This window comes from Salvelinus fontinalis, chromosome 7 (assembly GCF_029448725.1).
Source record: "Salvelinus fontinalis isolate EN_2023a chromosome 7, ASM2944872v1, whole genome shotgun sequence".
Taxonomy (NCBI): Eukaryota; Metazoa; Chordata; class Actinopteri; order Salmoniformes; family Salmonidae; genus Salvelinus; species Salvelinus fontinalis.
In genome coordinates this window covers 61,471,392-61,496,703 of record NC_074671.1, presented here as the reverse complement: position 1 = coordinate 61,496,703, position 25,312 = coordinate 61,471,392, and the positions used below count along the sequence as shown (strand labels likewise).

Below are 25,312 nucleotides of genomic sequence, written 5' to 3'. Positions count from 1 at the left end.
GCCAGGATTCTACCAGATTGATGACAGGTTTTGTTCTCCAGGCCAGGATTCTAACAGATTGATGAGGTTTTATTCTCCGGGCCAGGATTCTACCAGATTGATGACAGGTTTTATTCTCCGGGCCAGGATTCTACCAGATTGATGACAGGTTTTATTCTCCAGGCCAGGATTCTACCAGATTGATGAGGTTTTATTCTCCGGGCCAGGATTCTACCAGATTGATGACAGGTTTTATTCTCCGGGCCAGGATTCTACCAGATTGATGACAGGTTTTATTCTCCAGGCCAGGATTCTACCAGATTGATGACAGGGTTTATTCTCCGGGCCAGGATTCTATCAGATTGATGACAGGTTTTATTCTCCGGGCCAGGATTCTACCAGATTGATGACAGGTTTTATTCTCCGGGCCAGGATTCTACCAGATTGATGAGGTTTTATTCTCCAGGCCAGGATTCTACCAGATTGATGACAGGTTTTATTCTCCAGGCCAGGATTCTACCAGATTGATGACAGGTTTTATTCTCCGGGCCAGGATTCTATCAGATTGATGACAGGTTTTATTCTCCGGGTCAGGATTCTACCAGATTGATGACAGGTTTTATTCTCCAGGCCAGGATTCTACCAGATTGATGAGGTTTTATTCTCCAGGCCAGGATTCTACCAGATTGATGACAGGTTTTATTCTCCAGGCCAGATTTCTACCAGATTGATGACAGGTTTTATTCTCCAGGCCAGGATTCTACCAGATTGATGACAGGTTTTATTCTCCGGGCCAGGATTCTACCAGATTGATGAGGTTTTATTCTCCAGGCCAGGATTCTACCAGATTGATGACAGGTTTTATTCTCCAGGCCAGGATTCTACCAGATTGATGACAGGTTTTATTCTCCAGGCCAGGATTCTACCAGATTGATGACAGGTTTTATTCTCCGGGCCAGGATTCTACCAGATTGATGAGGTTTTATTCTCCAGGCCAGGATTCTACCAGATTGATGACAGGTTTTATTCTCCAGGCCAGGATTCTACCAGATTGATGACAGGTTTTATTCTCCGGGCCAGGATTCTACCAGATTGATGAGGTTTTATTCTCCAGGCCAGGATTCTACCAGATTGATGACTGGTTTTATTCTCCAGGCCAGGATTCTACCAGATTGATGACAGGTTTTATTCTCCAGGCCAGAATTCTACCAGATTGATGACAGGTTTTATTCTCCAGGCCAGGGCAGAGCCATGTCAGTAATACAGTAATATGACATTTATCAATGGTTACATAGTATTTCAACTGACTGCAGTAATATCTGGTGTGTGACTGGACAGTGATCTTGAGTTAAGTCTGGATGTTTGAGTGGCTGACAGCGGGAAGCCAATTAAGAAGGTGACTAGAGAGGGTAGAGCCATGGTCATGGACCACTGACTGACCACTATCCTTCATTTACAGACAACAACTCTACTGGCACAAGTAGTCGGCATCAAATTACCATGCACTGCTGTTGCCTGCAGCCCAGCGATGCTGGTGGCGAAAATGATCATCCCAAACCGCTTCCATCAGTGCAGGTGGATGGCATGCGGCATGGAAACCGCGTGGTTCTTTAAATGTCTTTACACGCACCGCGTAAAACAAGAAACATCGAGACTTTATGCATATAGAGAAAACGGAACGTATATATGTTGTCTTGCATTGTAAGTGAAACAGTTTACTTCCCACCAGACCAGTGTTGAATAACGCCCGCAGCCCTACGGAGAGCAGAGCAGTACGTTGGTTTCACCATGTGTCCTCCGGCGTGACATTTCACCATAGAGCCTGTGCTAATAAAAACTATGACACAATGTGACTCGGAAACCCCGAGGCTTGACTCCTGGACCATATCATTCCCTCATTATAATCCCCCTCTTCTTATCCCCCATTTCCACAGCATCTTGTAAAAAGACCACTTGCTTATCTCGAACGGCAACCCTATACATCTGCGTTAATACATTATGCATTTGAATGGGGAACCTCCTCGCCTCATGCCGCCGAGGGTTTCAAAACAAGCAATCCGACGGAAGCAGATGTATTATTTATGTACAAAGCACTGTTTTTATTATTCAGAGATCGACATCTTCCCTGTCGAAATTATGACCGCTTTTCCCTAATTGCTTTTGACAGCTGAGCCCATGCGCACCGGTGAAGGATACATTAGCGGCAGCGAATAACAACCTGGGCTCGGCTCAACACAGAACAGCACTCCGCTGGTAGGATCTAATATCATAACACAATCATACTTAGTACAAGTTTACATTGCGACACTGTTCATATTAGACCCCATGCTTCAAGTTAATCACACAGGGTAATATTCTTAACAATAGCGTAACAATACATCAGTGCAGATTGAATTGCCTAGTATGAAGATGTAATTGCAATAGACTCATCTATTTGACAAGTTACTATTACATGTAGGCTATAGTACCTCTCTCTCTGAACTTGTGATGCAAGGTATTGGAGGAAAGTTGACGCCTATGTCAGTGATTCGAGCGCACTTCGGTGGCTTTGCCAAACCGCCATCAGCAATATAGCTACAGTTAACGATTGATATAGCTAACGATCGAAACTCTATAGTCACCTGCTGCCAGTTCTCCTCCAGCGAAGGCATCGCAGAGAAGTAGCCGGTGTCATGCACGAGCTGGAGTTCCTGAAAAATACCGTGATTCGCCAAAACGTCCATGATGATGCTCTGTGTGCGGAGCGCAGAAAGGAGACTGTTCCACGAAAAAAAGGAATCCGGCTATGCCAAATCAAATGTCCAAATCCACGTTCATGCCAGTCCTATCAGGAAATATTATGCATAGAAAGAAACATAAACTGATCCGAAAGAAGGAAATATATAGTTTCATTATTTGCTGGAGACTCTAATGAACGAGTTTAGACTTGGTGAGAGACGCAAACCTGCAGATATGATGGAGGCTCCATGTGTATCCGTAGGCTATTGCTAGGTAGTAACCTTGCTCATCCCCACTACGCTTTTCCCCAGCGCTCCGCTTCCGTAGGAACATGTTCGGGCAGGATGGTAGTAGGCTACAGGCATCGCAAGACAAACGGGGAGGAGAGTAGCGAGTGGAGGGGCGTGTACATACTGTCAATCAACTTCGTGCGTGGCTATATAAGGTAAATGGCTTTGACGATCCCGCCAACGTGGAGATTTGACAGGTTAAGGTGTGTAAAGAGGAGGAGATATGCAAATCATTGGACCTCAATAGGCTCTCCCTCCCTGTCACTCAAGCCATATATACGTTTGAAAGGTGAGCTATTTATCCGAGGCTAAATAGACATTATAAGCGGCTCATCTCGGACTGTCTACTAAAATAAGTTAGAGCACAAACGTCTAGTCGTTTTCGTGGGCTCCTCGAATAGACAGGGACACCAGGCTATATTCGGTTATAGGCCTACACAATAACCATATACTCTACGTGTGACTAGAGTAGTAGACCAAAGAATTTAGAAAGACAAACACAGACCTTGGAGTTTGCTTTGAAGGCACCAGGTCACCCATGATACAAGTCAGTATTCGACATCCATCCATGTCTGAGGAAGTCCGGAAATGACGTGGGAAAAGGCCACTAGGGGCAATTGTGAGCGCTGTTACCTTTTAAGTAGGTTTCGTTTTGTTTGGGTGTTGGGGATGGAGAATGGGGGTGTAAGCATCTGCTACTGTGCAGAAAGTTGAATGTTTGAATCCAGTGATAAAAGTAATTTTTGAGACTTTTCTTTTAAGCCTGTCCCAAACCTTAACCCTTACGTTAACCATTTGGAGTTAATGACTAACCTCCCTCTAGTGTGAAAGGTTGCATGTTCGAATCCAATGATAAAGTTGTTTTTGAGATTTTTGTTTTAAGCCTATCTCAAACCTTTACCCGTTAATCATTCAGAGTTAGTGTCTAACCTTAACCACCTCAAAATGGTGTGTTTGGAACAACTTCAAAATGATGAAAGTCTAATTGTGACGTGAGACTGGGAGAGTTTGTTGAAGGAACCAACATTGTGCAGTTCATGTAGGATATACCCTGTGTCTTTCCCATTTGGGGTCACCAATTTACACAAGGCCCATTATGTGAGGTAAACAGGATATAGTGTACATAACAGTATCCTTCAGTGCAATGATGTTGTTGGAATACGCCTCAAAGTTTGTGAATGGAACATAACTCTCGTTTGACAATAGACTAACATTGCGTGTTAGGGGTGCTTGTCACTATGACCTCTTCTGAAAGAGGACGTGAAGGAAGACTCACCATGTGAGAATTAACTCAACCTTTCACCCCCAGAACCTACATTTTCTTAAAGTCTATGTAGACAAGATTGTTGGCATCTTACTTAAAAGTCCTGCTGAGACTGAGGCTGTCCTAATATGGACACCGTAAAACAAACATACAGTCACCTACTCATTCAGGGGTTTTTCTTTATTTTTTATATTTTCTACATTGTAGAATAATAGTGAAGAGATCAAAACTATGAAATAACACAAATGGAATCATGTAGTAACCAAAAAAAGTGAAAAAAAATTGAAATATATTTTTGCCACCCTTTGCCTTGATGGCAGCTTTGCACTCTTGACATTCTCTCAACCAGCTTCACCTGAAATGCTTTTCCAACAGTCATGTGCTGAGCACTTGTTGGCTGCTTTTCCTTCACTCTGCTGTCCAACTCATCCCAAACCATCTCAATTGTGTGGAGGTCGGGTGATTGTGGAGGCCAGGTCATCTGATGCAGCACTCCATCACTCTCCTTCTTGGTCAAATAGCCCTTACACAGCCTGGAGGTTTTGGGTCATTGTCCTGTTGAAAACAAATGATAGTTCCACTAAGCGCAAACCAGATGGGATGGCGTATTGCTGCAGAATGCTGTGGTAGCCATGCTGGTTAGGTGTGCCTTGAATTCTAAATAAATCACAGACAGTGTCACCAGCAATACACCCCCACACCATCACACCATCACACCTCCGCCTCCATGCTTTATGGTGGGAAATACACATGCGTAAATCATCCGTTCACCCACACCGCGTCTCACAAAGGCACGGCGGTTGGAACCAAAAAATCTAAAATTTGGACTCCAGACCAAAGGACAGATTTCCACCGGTCTAATGTCCATTGCTCATGTTTCTTGGCCCAATCAAGTCGTTTCTTCTTATTGGTGTCCTTTAGTAGTGGTTTCTTTGCAGCAATTCGACCATGAAGGCCTGATTCACACAGTCTCCTCTGAACAGTTCATGTTGAGATGTGTCTGTTACTTGAACTCCGTGAAGCATCTATTTGGGCTGTAATTTCTGAGGCTGATAACTCTAATGAACTTGTCCTCTGCAGCAGAGGTAACTCTGGGTCTTCCTTTCCTGTGGCAGTCCTCATGAGAGCCAGTTTCATCATAGCGCTTGATGGTTTTTGTGACTGCACTCGAAGAAACTTTAAAAGTTCTTGAAATTTTCCGCATTGACTGATCTTCATGTCTTAAAGTAATGATGGACTGTCTTTTCTCTGGTTATTTGAGCTGTTCTTGCCATAATATGGACTCTGTCTTTTACCAAATAGGGCTATCTTCTGTATACCCCCCACCTTGTCACAACACAACTGATTGGCTCAAACACATTAAGAAGGAAAGACATTCCACAAATTAACTTTTAAGAAGGCACAATTGAAATGCATTCCAGGTGACAATGTAAAAGGGTTACTACATGATTCCATATGTGTTATTTCATAATTTTGATGTCTTTCACTATTATTCTACAATGTAGAAAATAGTAAAAATGAAGAAAAACACTTGAATGAGTAGGTGTTCTAAAACTTTTGGCCGGTAGTGTATATGAGACTGAGGCTGTCCTAATATATATTGACTCAGGAGACTAAAAACAAGTAGACTAAAACTATTCTGATGCCTAGTTTCACCTCATGTTTTTCTGTGAGTAACAGAGCTTATTTGCCTGGATTTGTGTCAGTCTAGTTTATACTGAGTTACCTTACACACACACACACACACACACACACACACACACACACACACACACACACACACACACACACACACACACACACACACACACACACACACACACACACACACACACACACACACACACACACACACACACACACACACACACACACACACACACACACACACACACACACACACACACACACACACACACGGTGGCATGCAGCAGAGCCGTAATCGTATTACAGTGTTCTGGGAGGCTGGCTGACGGCCCTGGATGTGTGACTTACACATGGCATTTGGGGAGAGAGAGCACGCTGCGAGCTGATGAAGCACTGACTGACATTTATCCATTTGACTCGTTCAGCTCTCACTCTGTCTCACTCTCTCTCTGTCTCTCTTTTTCTCTCTCACAGACACAGACAAACACACGCATGCACACATGTTCTCTCTACCTCCTCGCTACACCTCTCCCTCTCTATTTTTCTCCCTACGTGTTGAGCCAGAGAGAGAGCTCAGATAAGATGTTCTCCCTACGTGTTGAGCCAGAGAGAGAGCTCAGATAAGATGTTCTCCCTACGTGTTGAGCCAGAGAGAGAGAGCTCAGATAAGATGTTCTCCCTACATGTTGAGCCAGAGAGAGAGAGCTCAGATAAGATGTTCTCCCTACGTGTTGAGCCAGAGAGAGAGAGCTCAGATAAAATGTTCTCCCTACGTGTTGAGCCAGAGAGAGAGAGCTCAGATAAGATGTTCTCCCTACGTGTTGAGCCAGAGAGAGAGAGAGAGCTCAGATAAGATGTTCTCCCTACGTGTTGGGCCAGAGAGAGAGAGAGCTCAGATAAGATGTTCTCCCTACGTGTTGAGCCAGAGAGAGAGAAAGCTCAGATAAGATGTTCTCCCTACGTGTTGAGCCAGAGAGAGAGAGCTCAGATAAGATGTTCACCATACATGTTGAGCCAGAGAGAGAGAGAGAGCGCTCAGATAAGATGTTCTCCCTACATGTTGAGCCAGAGAGAGAGAGAGCTAAGATAAGATGTTCTCCCTACATGTTGAGCTAGAGAGAGAGAGCTCAGAAAAGATGTTCTCCCTAAATGTTGAGCCAGAGAGAGAGAGAGAGATCAGAAAAGATGTTCTCCCTACATGTTGAGCCAGAGAGAGAGAGCTCAGATAAGATGTTCTCCCTACATGTTGAGCTAGAGAGAGAGAGCTCAGATAAGATGTTCGCCCTACGTATTGAGCCAGAGAGAGAGCTCAGATAAGATGTTCTCCCTACATGTTGAGCCAGAGAGAGAGAGCTCAGATAAGATGTTCTCCCTACATGTTGAGCTAGAGAGAGAGAGCTCAGAAAAGATGTTCTCCCTACATGTTGAGCCAGAGAGAGAGAGAGAGAGATCAGAAAAGATGTTCTCCCTACATGTTGAGCCAGAGAGAGAGAGAGAGCTCAGATAAGATGTTCTCCCTACATGTTGAGCTAGAGAGAGAGAGCTCAGATAAGATGTTCGCCCTACGTATTGAGCCAGAGAGAGAGCTCAGATAAGATGTTCTCCCTAAATGTTGAGCCAGAGAGAGAGAGAGAGATCAGAAAAGATGTTCTCCCTACATGTTGAGCCAGAGAGAGAGAGAGAGCTCAGATAAGATGTTCTCCCTACATGTTGAGCTAGAGAGAGAGAGCTCAGATAAGATGTTCTCCCTACGTGTTGAGCTAGAGAGAGAGAGCTCAGATAAGATGTTCTCCCTACGTGTTGAGCTAGAGAGAGAGAGCTCAGATAAGATATTCTCCCTACGTGTTGAGCCAGAGAGAGAGAGTTATTATAAGATGTTCTCCCTACATGTTGAGCCAGAGAGAGAGCTCAGATAAGATGTTCTCCCTACATGTTGAGCCAGAGAGAGAGCTCAGATAAGATGTTCTCCCTACGTGTTGAGCCAGAGAGAGAGAGCTCAGATAAGATGTTCCCCCTACATGTTGAGCCAGAGAGAGAGAGAGAGAGCTCAGATAAGATGTTCTCCCTACGTGTTGAGCCAGAGAGAGAGAGAGAGCTCAGATAAAATGTTCTCCCTACATGTTGAGCCAGAGAGAGAGAGAGAGCTCAGATAAGATGTTCTCCCTACATGTTGAGCCAGAGAGAGAGAGAGCTCAGATAAGATGTTCTCCCTACATGTTGAGCCAGAGAGAGAGAGCTCAGATAAGATGCTCTCCCTACTTGTTGAGCCAGAGAGAGAGAGAGCTCAGATAAGATGTTCTCCCTACGTGTTGAGCCAGAGAGAGAGAGAGCTCAGATAAGATGTTCTCCCTACGTGTTGAGCCAGAGAGAGAGAGAGAGCTCAGATAAGATGTTCTCCCTACTTGTTGAGCCAGAGAGAGAGAGCTCAGATAAGATGTTCTCCCTACGTGTTGAGCCAGAGAGAGAGAGAGCTCAGATAAGATGTTCTCCCTACGTGTTGAGCCAGAGAGAGAGAGCTCAGATAAGATGTTCTCCCTACGTGTTGAGCCAGAGAGAGAGCTCAGATAAGATGTTCTCCCTACCTGTTGAGCCAGAGAGAGAGAGAGCTCAGATAAAATGTTCTCCCTACGTGTTGAGCCAGAGAGAGAGAGAGCTCAGATAAGATGTTCTCCCTACATGTTGAGCCAGAGAGAGAGAGAGCTCAGAAAAGATGTTCTCCCTACGTGTTGAGCCAGAGAGAGAGAGCTCAGATAAGATGTTCTCCCTACGTGTTGAGCCAGAGAGAGAGAGCTCAGATAAGATGTTCTCCCTACATGTTGAGCCAGAGAGAGAGAGAGAGAGCTCAGATAAGATGTTCTCCCTACGTGTTGAGCCAGAGAGAGAGAGAGAGCTCAGATAAAATGTTCTCCCTACATGTTGAGCCAGAGAGAGAGAGCTCAGATAAGATGTTCTCCCTACATGTTGAGCCAGAGAGAGAGAGCTCAGATAAGATGCTCTCCCTACTTGTTGAGCCAGAGAGAGAGAGAGCTCAGATAAGATGTTCTCCCTACGTGTTGAGCCAGAGAGAGAGAGAGAGCTCAGATAAGATGTTCTCCCTACGTGTTGAGCCAGAGAGAGAGAGAGAGCTCAGATAAGATGTTCTCCCTACTTGTTGAGCCGGAGAGAGAGAGCTCAGATAAGATGTTCTCCCTACGTGTTGAGCCAGAGAGAGAGAGAGCTCAGATAAGATGTTCTCCCTACGTGTTGAGCCAGAGAGAGAGAGCTCAGATAAGATGTTCTCCCTACGTGTTGAGCCAGAGAGAGAGCTCAGATAAGATGTTCTCCCTACCTGTTGAGCCAGAGAGAGAGAGAGCTCAGATAAAATGTTCTCCCTACGTGTTGAGCCAGAGAGAGAGAGAGCTCAGATAAGATGTTCTCCCTACATGTTGAGCCAGAGAGAGAGAGCTCAGATAAGATGTTCTCCCTACGTGTTGAGCCAGAGAGAGAGAGAGCTCAGAAAAGATGTTCTCCCTACGTGTTGAGCCAGAGAGAGAGAGCTCAGATAAGATGTTCTCCCTACGTGTTGAGCCAGAGAGAGAGAGCTCAGATAAGATGTTCTCCCTACCTGTTGAGCAAGAGAGAGAGAGAGCTCAGATAAGATGTTCTCCCTACGTGTTGAGCCAGAGAGAGAGAGCTCAGATAAGATGTTCTCCCTACTTGTTGAGCCAGAGAGAGAGAGCTCAGATAAGATGTTCTCCCTACGTGTTGAGCCAGAGAGAGAGAGCTCAGATAAGATGTTCTCCCTACATGTTGAGCCAGAGAGAGTGAGAGAGAGAGAGCTCAGATAAGATGTTCTCCCTACGTGTTGAGCCAGAGAGAGAGAGAGAGCTCAGATAAAATGTTCTCCCTACATGTTGAGCCAGAGAGAGAGAGCTCAGATAAGATGTTCTCCCTACATGTTGAGCCAGAGAGAGAGAGCTCAGATAAGATGCTCTCCCTACTTGTTGAGCCAGAGAGAGAGAGAGCTCAGATAAGATGTTCTCCCTACGTGTTGAGCCAGAGAGAGAGAGAGCTCAGATAAGATGTTCTCCCTACGTGTTGAGCCAGAGAGAGAGAGAGAGCTCAGATAAGATGTTCTCCCTACTTGTTGAGCCAGAGAGAGAGAGCTCAGATAAGATGTTCTCCCTACGTGTTGAGCCAGAGAGAGAGAGAGCTCAGATAAGATGTTCTCCCTACGTGTTGAGCCAGAGAGAGAGAGCTCAGATAAGATGTTCTCCCTACGTGTTGAGCCAGAGAGAGAGCTCAGATAAGATGTTCTCCCTACCTGTTGAGCCAGAGAGAGAGAGAGCTCAGATAAAATGTTCTCCCTACGTGTTGAGCCAGAGAGAGAGAGAGCTCAGATAAGATGTTCTCCCTACATGTTGAGCCAGAGAGAGAGAGCTCAGATAAGATGTTCTCCCTACGTGTTGAGCCAGAGAGAGAGAGAGCTCAGATAAGATGTTCTCCCTACGTGTTGAGCCAGAGAGAGAGCTCAGATAAGATGTTCTCCCTACGTGTTGAGCCAGAGAGAGAGAGCTCAGATAAGATGTTCTCCCTACGTGTTGAGCCAGAGAGAGAGAGAGCTCAGATAAGATGTTCTCCCTACGTGTTGAGCCAGAGAGAGAGAGCTCAGATAAGATGTTCTCCCTACTTGTTGAGCCAGAGAGAGAGAGCTCAGATAAGATGTTCTCCCTACGTGTTGAGCCAGAGAGAGAGAGCTCAGATAAGATGTTCTCCCTACATGTTGAGCCAGAGATAGAGAGAGAGCGCTCAGATAAGATGTTCTCCCTACATGTTGAGCCAGAGAGAGAGAGAGAGCTCAGATAAGATGTTCTCCCTACATGTTGAGCCAGAGAGAGAGAGCTCAGATAAGATGTTCTCCCTACGTGTTGAGCCAGAGAGAGAGAGCTCAGATAAGATGTTCTCCCTACCTGTTGAGCCAGAGAGAGAGAGAGCTCAGATAAGATGTTCTCCCTACGTGTTGAGCCAGAGAGAGAGAGCTCAGATAAGATGTTCTCCCTACTTGTTGAGCCAGAGAGAGAGAGCTCAGATAAGATGTTCTCCCTACGTGTTGAGCCAGAGAGAGAGAGCTCAGATAAGATGTTCTCCCTACATGTTGAGCCAGAGAGAGAGAGAGAGCGCTCAGATAAGATGTTCTCCCTACATGTTGAGCCAGAGAGAGAGAGAGAGCTCAGATAAGATGTTCTCCCTACATGTTGAGCCAGAGAGAGAGAGCTCAGATAAGATGTTCTCCCTACGTGTTGAGCCAGAGAGAGAGAGCTCAGATAAGATGTTCTCCCTAAATGTTGAGCCAGAGAGAGAGAGAGAGATCAGATAAGATGTTCTCCCTACGTGTTGAGCCAGAGAGAGAGAGCTCAGATAAGATGTTCTCCCTACGTGTTGAGCCAGAGAGAGAGAGCTCAGATAAGATGTTCTCCCTACGTGTTGAGCCAGAGAGAGAGAGCTCAGATAAGATGTTCTCCCTACATGTTGAGCTAGAGAGAGAGAGCTCAGATAAGATGTTCTCCCTAAATGTTGAGCCAGAGAGAGAGAGAGCTCAGATAAGATGTTCTCCCTACGTGTTGAGCCAGAGAGAGAGAGCTCAGATAAGATGTTCTCCCTACATGTTGAGCCAGAGAGAGAGAGCTCAGATAAGATGTTCTCCCTACGTGTTGAGCCAGAGAGAGAGCTCAGATAAGATGTTCTCCCTACGTGTTGAGCCAGAGAGAGAGCTCAGATAAGATGTTCTCCCTACGTGTTAAGCCAGAGAGAGAGAGCTCAGATAAGATGTTCTCCCTACGTGTTGAGCCAGAGAGAGAGAGCTCAGATAAGATGTTCTCCCTACGTGTTGAGCCAGAGAGAGAGAGCTCAGATAAGATGTTCTCCCTACATGTTGAGCCAGAGAGAGAGAGCTCAGATAAGATGTTCTCCCTACATGTTGAGCCAGAGAGAGAGCTCAGATAAGATGTTCTCCCTACATGTTGAGCCAGAGAGAGAGCTCAGATAAGATGTTCTCCCTACGTGTTGAGCCAGAGAGAGAGCTCAGATAAGATGTTCTCCCTACGTGTTGAGCTAGAGAGAGAGAGCTCAGATAAGATGTTCTCCCTACGTGTTGAGCCAGAGAGAGAGAGAGATAAGATAAGATGTTCTCCCTACGTGTTGAGCCAGAGAGAGAGAGCTCAGATAAGATGTTCTCCCTACCTGTTGAGCCAGAGAGAGAGCTCAGATAAGGTGAAAGAAAAACTAACGATAGAGCTCATGCAAAACACAGACCAAGACATGTAGCACCAACCAACACACACACACACACACTTTGCTTATCTCTGCATGGTTGACTGAGGTGTAAATATTTAACAACTGCTGGTGAGGACCCTGGTGGGCATCTCTGGGGGGTAAACTTACCATCACACACACACACACACACACACACACACACACACACACACACACACACACACACACACACACACACACACACACACACACACACACACACACACACACACACACACACACACACACACACACACACACACACACACACACACACACACACACACACACACACACACACAGTATGACCTTATCATACCAGCCTATGTTGTGTAGCAGTAAACACACACACACAGCGTATCACCGTATCATCCCAGCCCATATTGCATAGTAGTAAAGTGCATGCATACACAAGCTGCTACTGCAACAAAAAAGCTTCCGTCAGTACCATTGAGAGTCCCTGTGTGCATGCATATCATAGATAAAAAACAAACCGTCCACCACTCTGCTCACACTGTTGCATAGGGATGCTGACAGCGCTTTTACCTGGCAGTTAGTGCTTTTACAGTATAAATAATTGAACGACTGCGATCCATCATTGGAATATGAGGCAGCAGGGCTGCTAATCCCGTCAGCTGAATGCAGGGCTTTTATTGAGGAAGATGGATCAGGACAATTTCAATGGACTTTAGTGGAGCAGAGAGCACAATGACAGATGCCCTTTACCCAGAAGGCAGTGGCTGGGTGTGTCACTGACAGGAGTTCACTCATTCAGGTATTTAAACAGGATGAGATTAATGGGGACCTCTGTGCTCGGTGTTCATTAGTTCTAGTCTATTATGGTAAGCCTGCAGTGGAGTGGAGCATCCATATCAACGCACATTTCAATGGTGATGTCTGTGTGTGTGTTACCGTGGTTGCACTTCCTGGGACAGTTTCTGGGACTCAGATTCTACCTATTCTTGGACTAATAAGCGTTTTTAATGGAGATGTTTAATTGAAGAGATCAGTGGTGTAGTGATGCCTGGAGAAGTGGGTATACTCTCATTTAGCCAAAACATTTCCCAAACGGACCGCCCGGCGAGTGAATGGCGCCATGTGTGAAAAATCATATGAGAATTGTACTCTGAATGACCTAAAATGATCAATGCCATATTGGTCTTTCACAGTAAGGCCAACCCAAGCTGTGCTGGGGAGTAGGCTAATAGTAGGACTACCATTAAAATAGATGAGTCTGTCAATTGAGTCAGAAATGAACAGGTTTCAGATTTTTCCCATTTCTTTCAGGTTTTCGCTCTCAAAGTCACGCTTTTTTTAATAGAAAAACAACAAAATTGGATGTTCTAAGTCCACAACAACGCTTAAATCACATCAGGAGACCACTTTTGAGGACTGGGTAAAATCTAAAAAATTTATATTTTTTTTGTGTCGTTACCCTGTAATTAAAGTGTGCAGACAGTGTTGTTTGGTTCCCAGTATTTCTGTAGCAACATGAGATGGAGCTGGCAAAACAAAGAGCCACTGGATCATGATATCATTTGGCCAGGTGGACATAGGATACTTCAGTTAACATTTAATTGAGAAGGTTTTGGGGAAGCCGCTCCATCTGATAACAGTTGCCTGTGTGGTGTACGTTTTAGAACAGTGTTCTCCAGCTAATTACACTTTGGAACATTGGCTTAACCGCCGCGTGCACATCGCAGCACTTTAATGTGAATAAATAATAGTTTATGAACATGTTAAACATTCTGATCTGTTCCATCAGCCTTCATGGATACAGCATACACCTCCACTACACTACTTTGATACACATCAGTGGGAATGATGAAGTGAGTATATGCAAGGCCCACTGAAAGAAAGGTGTGTGTACATGGGCGTATACCTGCATATAGAGCACCACAGTATGAGTCATAATAACCTTCACATCTAGCGGTCAAACAGGGAAATGGTTCCAATCATTTTTCCACCATTCATTTTTCCCATAGGGGATTTCAGAAACACTTAAAATAAGGGCTGTGTTTCGTGTAGGCTTACCCTGGCGGGACGTTTTGATAACCATGTCAATCTCTCTCGGACAAGGTGACTTTTATCAATATATTCAGCTCTATTTACGCTCAGAATCGAAAATGCTAATTAGCAAAATCCCCTATGGGGAAAAATGAATAGTGGAAAAACGATTGGAACCGTTTCCCTGTTTGGCCGCTAAGTTTTATGGGTATTATGACACCTCCACTGTGGGGCTCTATACCCTTCACTACACCACTGGAAGAGATTGTTCATCAGCACGGGAAACAGGCTTTGGTTCAGCATGATGCAGTGCCTACACCGTGGATGTCTAGATGTGTATGTACATAGATAAATATACATATGCACTACCAGTTTGCAGTGGGAAGTCAAGACCACAGCTGAAGTCTAGGGCTTTTTGTAGCACCCTAATGGACAGTTTTCCTCTTCAGACTATTTTCTAAGACTCTATGCTGCAGACCTCCTCACTACCATCCTCCATTACTCATCTGAGCAAGGAGACAGGAGGGAGGAAAATAGGAGGGAGGGAGGGACTGGAGGGATTTGGAGTGACAGACTGAGAAAAACAGAAAAACGATAATGAATGCTAGGGGTTTCGGAGGTTCAGTCTCCCCCGCAGTCTCTGAAATGGAGAACCAGGGATGGGGGAGGGAGACAGAGACAGAGAAAGTGCCCTTTTAGCTGGGTGATATTTAGTGCTGCGCTGGTCCTTCCTAAGCCAGAACACGCAGCGGAAATAGAACATAGACAAGGCCACCGTGGCCAGCTGTTTAGAACCAATTAAAGCCCGTTGAGTGTGAGAGAAAGAGAGAGTGACAGTGTGTGAAACGGACTGTTTCTAGCATTGTCTGGGCCTGCCAGTCTGTTGAAGGTTATCTCCATGATACTGTGGCCCTTCTGTGCTGAGTGTGGCCATGATTGGAGACACCCATGTCCTTTTCACACTAGCAGAGCCGATCTGAGGCCAATCCAAGCAATGGAGTAGACCAGCAATTCAACAGCACGGCCATCCAGTTTTAAATAAAGGATTGTGATGATTGTGAAAGTAAATGTGTGGTTTTTGATATTGGTTGCAGTGAGATCTGCATCGATTAAATATGATTTGTGACAGTAAAAGGAGCAGTTTTCAGTAGGGTGTGAATTGGTTGTATCTAAATTGATTAAATATGATTTGTGACAGTAAAATGAGAAAGTGACAGTGTGAAACAGACTTTTTATAGCACTGTCTGGGTCTGGGCTTGTCAGTCTGTTGAAGGTTATGTCCATGATACTCCATGAAAATACACAAGCCAGCTTACTATGCTTTGTGTGGGCATGCCAGTGTGAATACGGTACCATTCAGGTTTGTCTGTCTAGCCTCAACCGGAATGGCAATGAAAAGGAGTGGGAAAGGGCCCATTTGTGTCATTGGTGGTACAGCCTTGTCATATCATGTCATACAGGTGTAGGATCTTAATTTGACATGTATTGACTGTTAAATAGCCATCACTAGCCGGCTACCACCCGGTTACTCAACCCTGCACCATAGAGGCTGCTGCCATTTATACATAGACATGGAATCACTGGCCACTTTAATAACGGAAGGTTAGTCACTTTAGTAATGTTTACATAATACTTTACTCATCTCATACTGTATGTATATACCGTTTTCTACTATATTTTAGTCAATGCCACACCGACATTGCTCGTCCTAATATTTATATATTTCTTAACTCCATTCTTTTACTTTTAGATTTGTGTATTGTTGTGAAATGTTAGATATTACTGCACTGTTGGAGCTAGGAACACAAGCATTTTGCTGCACTCGCAATAACATCTGCTAAATGTGTGTATGTGACCTATTTTTTTAAATTTGATTTGGAATTTGATTTGATTGTCAAAGCAAAATATTCTTGCAGCAACAGGATTTGAATGTTTAGTCCATAATGTTGCTTGATTTCTGGTTAGAATTAATATAACTGTGTGTTAATGGGGTTTTTCAGTGAATTTAGGTAAATCACGAAGCTCATCTGCATTTCCTGTGGTGCAGTGAAAATTCTCAGCAACAAAAGAGTGATCAAAAAAACATCCTACATCTGTAGCTTTGAATTCTCGATGGGTGAATTCCTAATGGCATTCATGACTCGTCTTCTGCTCAGTGACAAACATGACAAGGTGTGATGAGACACAGGAAACTCTAATAGCCGCTTGGTTTTGGAGCATGAATAGAGACTGGAAGGTATTCATCCGCAGATGCTGAACGCCATATATTATCTTGTCAAACATGAAGCAGTGATTTTGATGTTTGTCTGTCTGTGTGTGTGTGTGTGTGTTAATGTGTGCGTGTGAGCTTTCTCTCTCTCTCTAGTTGTGTGTGTGTGTTCATGTGTGCGTGCGTGTGAGCTTTCTCTCTCTCTCTCTAGTTGTGTGTGTGTGTGTGTTCATGTGTGTGTGCATGTGAGCTTTCTCTCTCTCTTTCTCTCATACTCTCTCTCTCTCTCTAGTTGTGTGTGTGTGTGTGTGTGTTCATGTGTGTGTGCGTGTGAGCTTTCTTTCTCTCTCTCTCTCTCTCTCTAGTTGTGTGTGTGATTTGAGTGCAGCTTCTCCGTGAGGTGAGTGGGCAGAAAAGAGAAGACAAGAGGTCAAAGAAACTAGGCCATCCACTGGGGAGCCATGGCAACAGCACACAGCCAAGCAGCTGTCAGGTATTGACCTCCACAGCACACAGCCAATCAGCAGCTGTCAGGTATTGACCTCCACAGAGGGAGAGAAGAAGACCCGGAGCAACCCAAAGCAAAAAAACATTTATCATTTATTACCGTCTAACACCTCTCCACAAAACACAGGAGAACTGCCTGGGACGGATATACTACTCTGCACATAGGTCTACATATGCAGAACACTGTGCACCAGCATAGCAATCCCAGTTTGGAATAGGATTGTGATTATTGTGTTTACATTTCTTTGTTGTTGTGATTTTCAATATGGTTGCAGTAAGATCTGCATTGGTTCAGTATTAATACGTGACGTTTTCTATGGGCTGTAAATTTGATTGAATCTGAATGGATTGAATACGATTTGAAAGTAAATGTGCTGTTTCCGATATGCTTTCATTGATGTATCGCCGTTGACAGTCAGGGCGTGTGTGACTGCAATGCATTCCTAGTCGGTGTCTGTGAATGATCCATTGGAATATGGTCTGACAGTCTAGTCTAGCTGGTTGCTATGTGTCTTCAACAACTTGATCCTCTGATTTCACCTGATTGTCCGAGCTTGTGTCCCAAATGGCACCCTAATCTTCATTGGCCCTGGTCAAATGTAGTGCACTATAAAGTGAATAGGGCCCTGGTCAAATGTAGTGCACTATAAAGTGAATAGGGCCCTGGTCAAATGTAGTACACTATAAAGTGAATAGGGCCCTGGTCAAATGTAGTACACTATAAAGTGAATAGGGCCCTGGTCAAATGTAGTACACTATAAAGTGAATAGGGCCCTGGTCAAATGTAGTGCACTATAAAGTGAATAGGGCCCTGGTCAAATGTAGTACACTATAAAGTGAATAGGGCCCTGGTCAAATGTAGTGCACTATAAAGTGAATAGGGCCCTGGTCAAATGTAGTGCACTATAAAGTGAATAGGGCCCTGGTCAAATGTAGTGCACTATAAAGTGAATAGGGCCCTGGTCAAATGTAGTGCACTATGAAGTGAATAGGGCCCTGGTCAAATGTAGTACACTATAAAGTGAATAGGGCCCTGGTCAAATGTAGTGCACTATAAAGTGAATAGGGCCCTGGTCAAATGTAGTGCACTATAAAGTGAATAGGGCCCTGGTCAAATGTAGTGCACTATAAAGTGAATAGGGCCCTGGTCAAATGTAGTGCACTATAAAGTGAATAGGGCCCTGGTCAAATGTAGTGCACTATAAAGTGAATAGGGCCCTGGTCAAATGTAGTGCACTATAAAGTGAATAGGGCCCTGGTCAAATGTAGTGCACTACAATGTGAATAGGGCCCTGGTCAAATGTAGTGCACTATAAAGTGAATAGGGCCCTGGTCAAATGTAGTGCACTATAAAGTGAATAGGGCCCTGGTCAAATGTAGTGCACTATAAAGTGAATAGGGCCCTGGTCAAATGTAGTGCACTATAAAGTGAATAGGGCCCTGGTCAAATGTAGTGCACTATAAAGTGAATAGGGCCCTGGTCAAATGTAGTACACTATAAAGTGAATAGGGCCCTGGTCAAATGTAGTGCACTATAAAGTGAATAGGGCCCTGGTCAAATGTAGTGCACTACAATGTGAATAGGGCCCTGGTCAAATGTAGTGCACTATAAAGTGAATAGGGCCCTGGTCAAATGTAGTGCACTATAAAGTGAATAGGGCCCTGGTCAAATGTAGTGCACTATAAAGTGAATAGGGCCCTGGTCAAATGTAGTGCACTATAAAGTGAATAGGGCCCTGGTCAAATGTAGTGCACTATAAAGTGAATAGGGCCCTGGTCAAATGTAGTACACTATAAAGTGAATAGGGCCCTGGTCAAATGTAGTGCACTATGAAGTGAATAGGGCCCTGGTCAAATGTAGTGCACTATAAAGTGAATAGGGCCCTGGTCAAATGTAGTACACTATAAAGTGAATAGGGCCCTGGTCAAATGTAGTACACTATAAAGTGAATAGGGCCCTGGTCAAATGTAGTGCACTATATAGTGAATAGGATACCATTTGGGACACAATGCTTAGACATGTGAGAGGTGACCGTATTGCATCTGTATATTAATGTGTGTACCTTCCTCTCTTAATCCTATTTGGTACCCAGGTGGCCGTCTGTCAGGAGAGATGTGTCCGCTCATAGTGAATGGTCCAATATTGACAGGACACCTCCTGCATCAATGAGCAGTGTTGCTGTGCAGAGAACAGAGAAAGCCCTCCCTCTGAGACGCAGCTGGAATCATTCTGGGGAAAAGTGTGTTTTATCCTATGGTAATTAATGTTGATGTATATCAAGATAATCCAAAAGGTATTCTTTAGACTAGTTCCTATCTGTTCAGTATGGATGTAACATTAACAGAAACCTAATGAGAAGTAGGATAGATACTTTTTTTTATATAACATAGAGAGGGAGGGAGGGTAGCTTGTGAGATCTGTGCCCAGATTTTCAAAAGTTAGCTACCTGGATTTCGCCTATCGGATGGGGTTAAAAGCGTAGAAATAGAATGAAGAGAACGGGAGTCCCCATTCAAGTCAATGATATGTCCGTTCTGTTCATTCTATTTCTATGTATTTAATCCTATCCGATAGTGCTTTTTTAAAAACTGGGCCCTGACGGTAGCTGGTGAGAATTTTGATCTTGTAACTCTATAGTGTAATTAGTCGTGCATCATCTGATGAACTGCTAAATGTTTCTTTGCTAAAGAGATGGGAAAGGTTGGTGCTGGAACCATTTCCAACTGCCGTCTTCATCAGCGAGAGGCGGAATGATATGCTGCTCACCATAGTTCCTACCTCCAGGAGGCTGACGATCACATTCTCTCTGGGTAACCTGCTTTCACCCCAATCACTTGGGGGGGGGGGGGAGCAGGAGGCATCAACCCTGTCACCTGATCCCTGATCAGTAGATAGACCGAGGTGAAAAGGTGACGGGGAAGGATGAACTTCTTTCATCTCTGGGTTGTTGTTCATAATATTGGAGCTTCCCTCATCTTTTTCAAGGGGCTTTGCCATTTCAAAGGCATGTGTGAAAATGATTTACCAGAAAAGAAGTGTCTGCATTCGCAGTTCTCAGATTCTCCGATTCTGAAAGCCTCTCTCTCTCTTACTCTCTCGCTCTTTGTTTTTCACCCTTTCATGAATACATTTATATATTTCTGTGAAGAGTGTGAGAATGATTGAGCCTTAGTTCCCCGCTGCTCTTTCAAGGTGCATCACCAGTCAGCCAGCAGGCCGTACGTCATTACCACTGACATTAACAGATGCCACCGCAGAGTCTCAGAACACACTAACACTGTGAGGTTCAAAGAGCCTTATCTGGATCAACAGAACAGAGGGATAGAGAGTGCATGTGTGTGTTCGCGTGCACGCATAAGAGACTCACCGACTAACAGTGTGAGATAAAGAAATGGTTGATGGTAAATCGAGTCTCTCCACGCGTGACGATCATATACTCCCGTCTTACCTATGTCTCCAATCTCTACCATGCAGAAGTCAGCCATTCAGATAAAACCACTGGTGACTATCGATTAAGGTTCCATACCAGTAAACCTCTCCACTAACACCTCCACACCAGTAAACCTCTCCACTAACACCTCCACACCAGTAAACCTCTCCACTAACACCTCCACACCAGTAAACCTCTCCACGAACACCTCCATACCAGTAAATCTCTCCACTAACACCACCACACCAGTAAACCTCTCCACGAACACCTCCAAACACCAGTAAACCTCTCCACTAACACCTCCAAACACCAGTAAATCTCTCCACTAACACCTCCACACCAGTAAACCTCTCCACGAACACCTCCATACCAGTAAATCTCTCCACTAACACCTCCACACCAGTAAATCTCTCCACTAACACCTCCATACCAGTAAACCTCTCCACTAACACCTCCACACCAGTAAACCTCTCCACTAACACCTCCACACCAGTAAACCTCTCCACTAACTTCTCCACACCAGTAAACCTCTCCACTAACACCTCCACACCAGTAAACCTCTCCACTAACACTTCCACACCAGTAAACCTCTCCACTAACACCTCTGATGTCCAGTCATGGCAAATACTTAGACACAATAGTTGTTAGTGAACTAAACAGTGGAAGTGACCACCTTTCTTTCAACAGTCATTGCACAGTTACGGTGGACAGACACGTTTATCTTGTTATCCCTCAAAACAAGTTCAGAAAGGAAACGCCATGTGTACATTCAACCATTTCCTAGAACAGATTACAATGCATAGGCTTGGCGTTAGGCTCTGCTCCTTCAGCTCACTGCCAGAGCCAAGCTTCATATAAAGTTGATACAATATCTACAGGCAATGAGCACAATATTCTATACCAAATCCCCTGGAGGAAGAAACCCAGAACACAGACAGGTGGAGGCTGGCAGTGGTGGTGGGATATCAGAAAACAGCAAGCATAGCGACTAACAGCTGTTTACAGCAGCAGCGCAATGGCAGCAAGATACATCCGCCATTGAGGAAGCGTGTGTAGAACTGGTCAACTTAAATAGAGCACATGTGAGTAGTATGAATCCAGTTGGTGTGATACCCGCTGATGCGATCAGCTGATGGCACCATAGGGCCGTGCTTCTTCTCAACTGGCTTCACTTCATTTATACTGGTAGTGGTGTTGGAGGGCCAGTAGGAGGCACTCTTTCCTCTGGTCTAAAAAATATCCCAATGCCCCAGGGCAGTGATTGGGGACACTGCCCTGTGTAGGGTGCCGTCTTTCGGATGGGACGTTAAACGGGTGTCCTGACTCTCTGAGGTCATTAAAGATCCCATGGCACTTATCGTAAGAGTAGGGGTGTTAACCCCGGTGTCCTGGCTAAATTCCCAATCTGGCCCTCAAAACCATCATGGTCACCTAATAATCCCCAGTTTACAATTGGCTCATTCATCCCCCTCCTCTCCCCTGTAACTATTCCCCAGGTCGTTGCTGCAAATGAGAACGTGTTCTCAGTCAACTTACCTGGTAAAATAACGGTAAAATAAAAAAAAATAAAAAAAAAATACTCACTTTTAGACTAGGACGTATAGTCACATGAAAATCATTCTATCAATTAACCCAAGAAATTAAATAGCCTGAAACGCAAACAATCCGCCACTCCTTAGACACAATCAGGAACAATGTACTTTACTTCCTCAGTGATTCTGGTCTGGTGTGTACATTTCCTGGTAGCTAAACGGATAGAGGTCAAGTAGTGCACTATATAGGGAATAGGGTGCCATTTGGGATGTAGTCAGTGTACATTCTACGTAACAGCCTCATCTTCCACTGTCTGCATAATGAGGTGACTAGCTGCGAGGTAGACGGTTATTGGGACTGTTTTGATTTTCAAAATGACAAAATCCCCTTTTCAATTTGTTGTCTCCGAGCTTGAATACGCTGTCTCGCTCCCCCAGCATGGGCCTAAAATGACTTTTCTGCATCCCTGGCAAACAAGGGCTACATTCCAAATGGCCCCCTGTGGCCTACATAGTGCCCTATAGGCCCTGGTCAAAATAAGTGGAGTATGTAGGGCATAGGATTCCATTTGGGACGTAACCCTTGTTGTCCAGGGCTGGCAGACAGACAAACACATCATCAGGCTGGAATAATAGAAATGCATCGCTGATAAACTAGAACAATTATGGCATCCTCTATGGTGTAAATGGGCCTGTTCAGACTGACCTCTCAGAGAGGAGAGAGGAGAGGGGCTTGGAGAGAGGAGAGGAGGGGGGCTTGGAGAGAGGAGAGGAGGGGGGCTTGGAGAGAGGAGAGGAGGTAGGTATTGTATAAGGCTGCAGGGCAGGCTAGTGCCCTCCACCCCTCCACTTTGCATCTGCATGAAGAGCGGCTCCACTGTGCCTGGGCTAATTTCAAGTAATTAGACTCATTCTGCAGGGGTTAATCAAGGATGACTTACGCCGATTACAACCAGAGAGGATGAATCAGATGCAGCTGGCAGCCTGGAGCCTCGACACTGACACTGCCGGCACTGGCAGACGTATCCTTCCATCCTGTGCCCTCAGGAGGAGGGATTCACTGTCGGGAGACGGACGACAATATAGTTATTACATTTAATAATATAGAAATAAAGATATTTTTAATCTCTTGGAGTTCAATCTCAATCGTGGTTAGTACACATACATTTCCTAGCATTAATTGGCGCTAAGTGATTATAAAGGCAAAACTGTAACGTGTTCGCTAAGAATCGGGAAACAAGTACAGTGAATTTAATAAATAACGGAACATGGAACGAAACACAAGTAGCGTACAGACATGAAACAGAGTCAATAATGCCTGGAGAATGAACCAAAGGGAGTGACAGATATAGGGGAGGTAATCAGGAAGGTGATGAGTCCAGGGGAGTCTCATGAGACGCAGGTTCGCGTAACGATGGTGGCAGGTGTGCGTAATAATGAATAAACTGGTGAGGTGGAGCGCCGGAGAGGGAGTAGAAGTGACAGTACCCCCTCCCTGATGCGCGACGTTGACCAGAGGGGCGCTCCCGAGTACCAGGAGCAGGCCGGTCGCTTCTGCTGAGGCGTGGGAACCTGTGGAGCCAGCTGGGGCGTGGGAACCTGTGGAACCTGCTGGGGCGCGGGAGCATGACGAGCATGAGGAGCCAGGTGAGGCGCGGGAGCTTGACAAGCCAACCGAGGCATGGAAGCCTGACGAGCCTGATGAGCCAGGTGAGGCGCGGGAGCTTGACGAGCCAACCGAGGCTTGGGAACCTGTCGAGACAGCCGAGGCATGGAAGCCTGACGAGCCAGCTGAGGCATCCCGGTTGCTTTCCTTTGGCGAGACGTTGTTCTGTAACGTGTACGCTAAGAATCGGGAATCAAGTACAGGGAACAAAACAAGAAACACGAGTAGCATACAGACATGAAACACAGAAACAGAGTCAATAACGCCTGTGGAAAGAACCAAAGGGAGTGACAGATATAGGGGAGGTAATCAGGAAGGTGATGGAGTCCAAGGGAGTCTCATGAGGCGCAGATGCGCGTAACGATGGTGGCAGGTGTGCGTAATAATGAATAAACTGGCGATGTTGAGTGCCGATTAGGGGGACGGGAGAAGACGTGACAAAAACATGTCATTGCAAAGCTAAATCCTCCTACTGACTGACCTGATCAAATGATTTGATGTTTTCTGCCCTGTTCTGTCGGTTGTGAGGATGAAGCAGTGAGGCTAGCTCCTGCTGAAAGACAACACTGGTCTGTGCTGTGGGGTGATGCTGTTCAAGGCTGGGCCAGACACATGCTGTGGGGTGATGCTGTTCACGGCTGGGCCAGACACATGCTGTGGGGTGATGCTGTTCAGAGCTGGACCAGACACATGCTGTGGGGTGATGCTGTTCAAGGCTGGGCCAGACACATGCTGTGGGGTGATGCTGTTCAAGGCTGGGCCAGACACATGCTGTGGGGTGATGCTGTTCACGGCTGGGCCAGACACATGCTGTGGGGTGATGCTGTTCAGAGCTGGACCAGACACATGCTGTGGGGTGATGCTGTTCAAGGCTGGGCCAGACACATGCTGTGGGGTGATGCTGTTCAGAGCTGGGCAAGACACATTCTGTGGGGTGATGCTGTTTAAGGCTGAGCCAGACACAGGCTGTGGGGTGATGCTGTTCAAGGCTGAGCCAGACACATGCTGTGGGGTGATGCTGTTCACGGCTGGGCCAGACACATGCTGTGGGGTGATGCTGTTCAAGGCTCCCATGTGAATGTGAATAAGAGAGACTTTGTAGAAAGAGCATGAATCTCCTCTAGCTGTGTTGTCTCTCAATGCTAATGTTTCTCCTCCATCACCGCTCTATCACGCCGAATTAACTTGAGTCCCAAACGGCAGCCTATTCTCTACATAGTGCACTACTTTTGATAAGGGTCCATAGGGCTCTGGTCAAAGGTAGTGCACTATGTTAGTAGTAGGGGTGTCATTTGGGACGCACACAACTCTTGATTGGAACGAGAACCTCAATATGATTGCAGTCTCTTTATACAAAGAAAAAACCCATCTAATTTACTTGGGATATCTCTCCACCATCTTCCATTTGGTAAAGTGGAAATTGGGGGGAAAAAACCTAGCTAGCATCTTGGAAATGTCCCAGCCCAGCCACCATTGTAAATCTTGGCCAATTCCCCATTCTTTTAGTATGGCTCCCACCCCAGTGAAATGTCCCATCAATGAGGTAATTGGGATTCTGGTTATCTTCCCGACATTTCTGATAGTGTGTGTGGTGTGTGTGTATGCGCCCATGTGTGAGTGTGTGCTTCCATTTGTGTGTGTGTGACCATGTGTGGGTGTGTGCTTCCATGTGCGTGTGTATGTGAGACAGTGGTAATTACTTGTCACAGTCGGAGAACAGAGGAAGAGCTGGAGTCATGAGAAACTGTCTCTGCTGTCTATAGGACACTAC

The 25,312-nt window shown here is 45.3% G+C and overlaps 1 protein-coding gene across 1 annotated transcript in view; it reads right to left on the bottom strand.

Annotated features, from left to right (window-relative positions):
* The window catches only part of LOC129859953 (Krueppel-like factor 7), a 73,387-nt gene extending 70,309 nt beyond the window's left edge, over window positions 1-3,078 (bottom strand). The window contains exon 1 of the mRNA XM_055930228.1: window positions 2,601-3,078. Within this exon, the coding sequence (XP_055786203.1) occupies window positions 2,601-2,702 (102 nt within the window). The 5' untranslated portion in view covers window positions 2,703-3,078. The remainder of the gene's footprint in view (window positions 1-2,600) is intronic.
* Window positions 3,079-25,312: the final 22,234 nt, after the last annotated feature.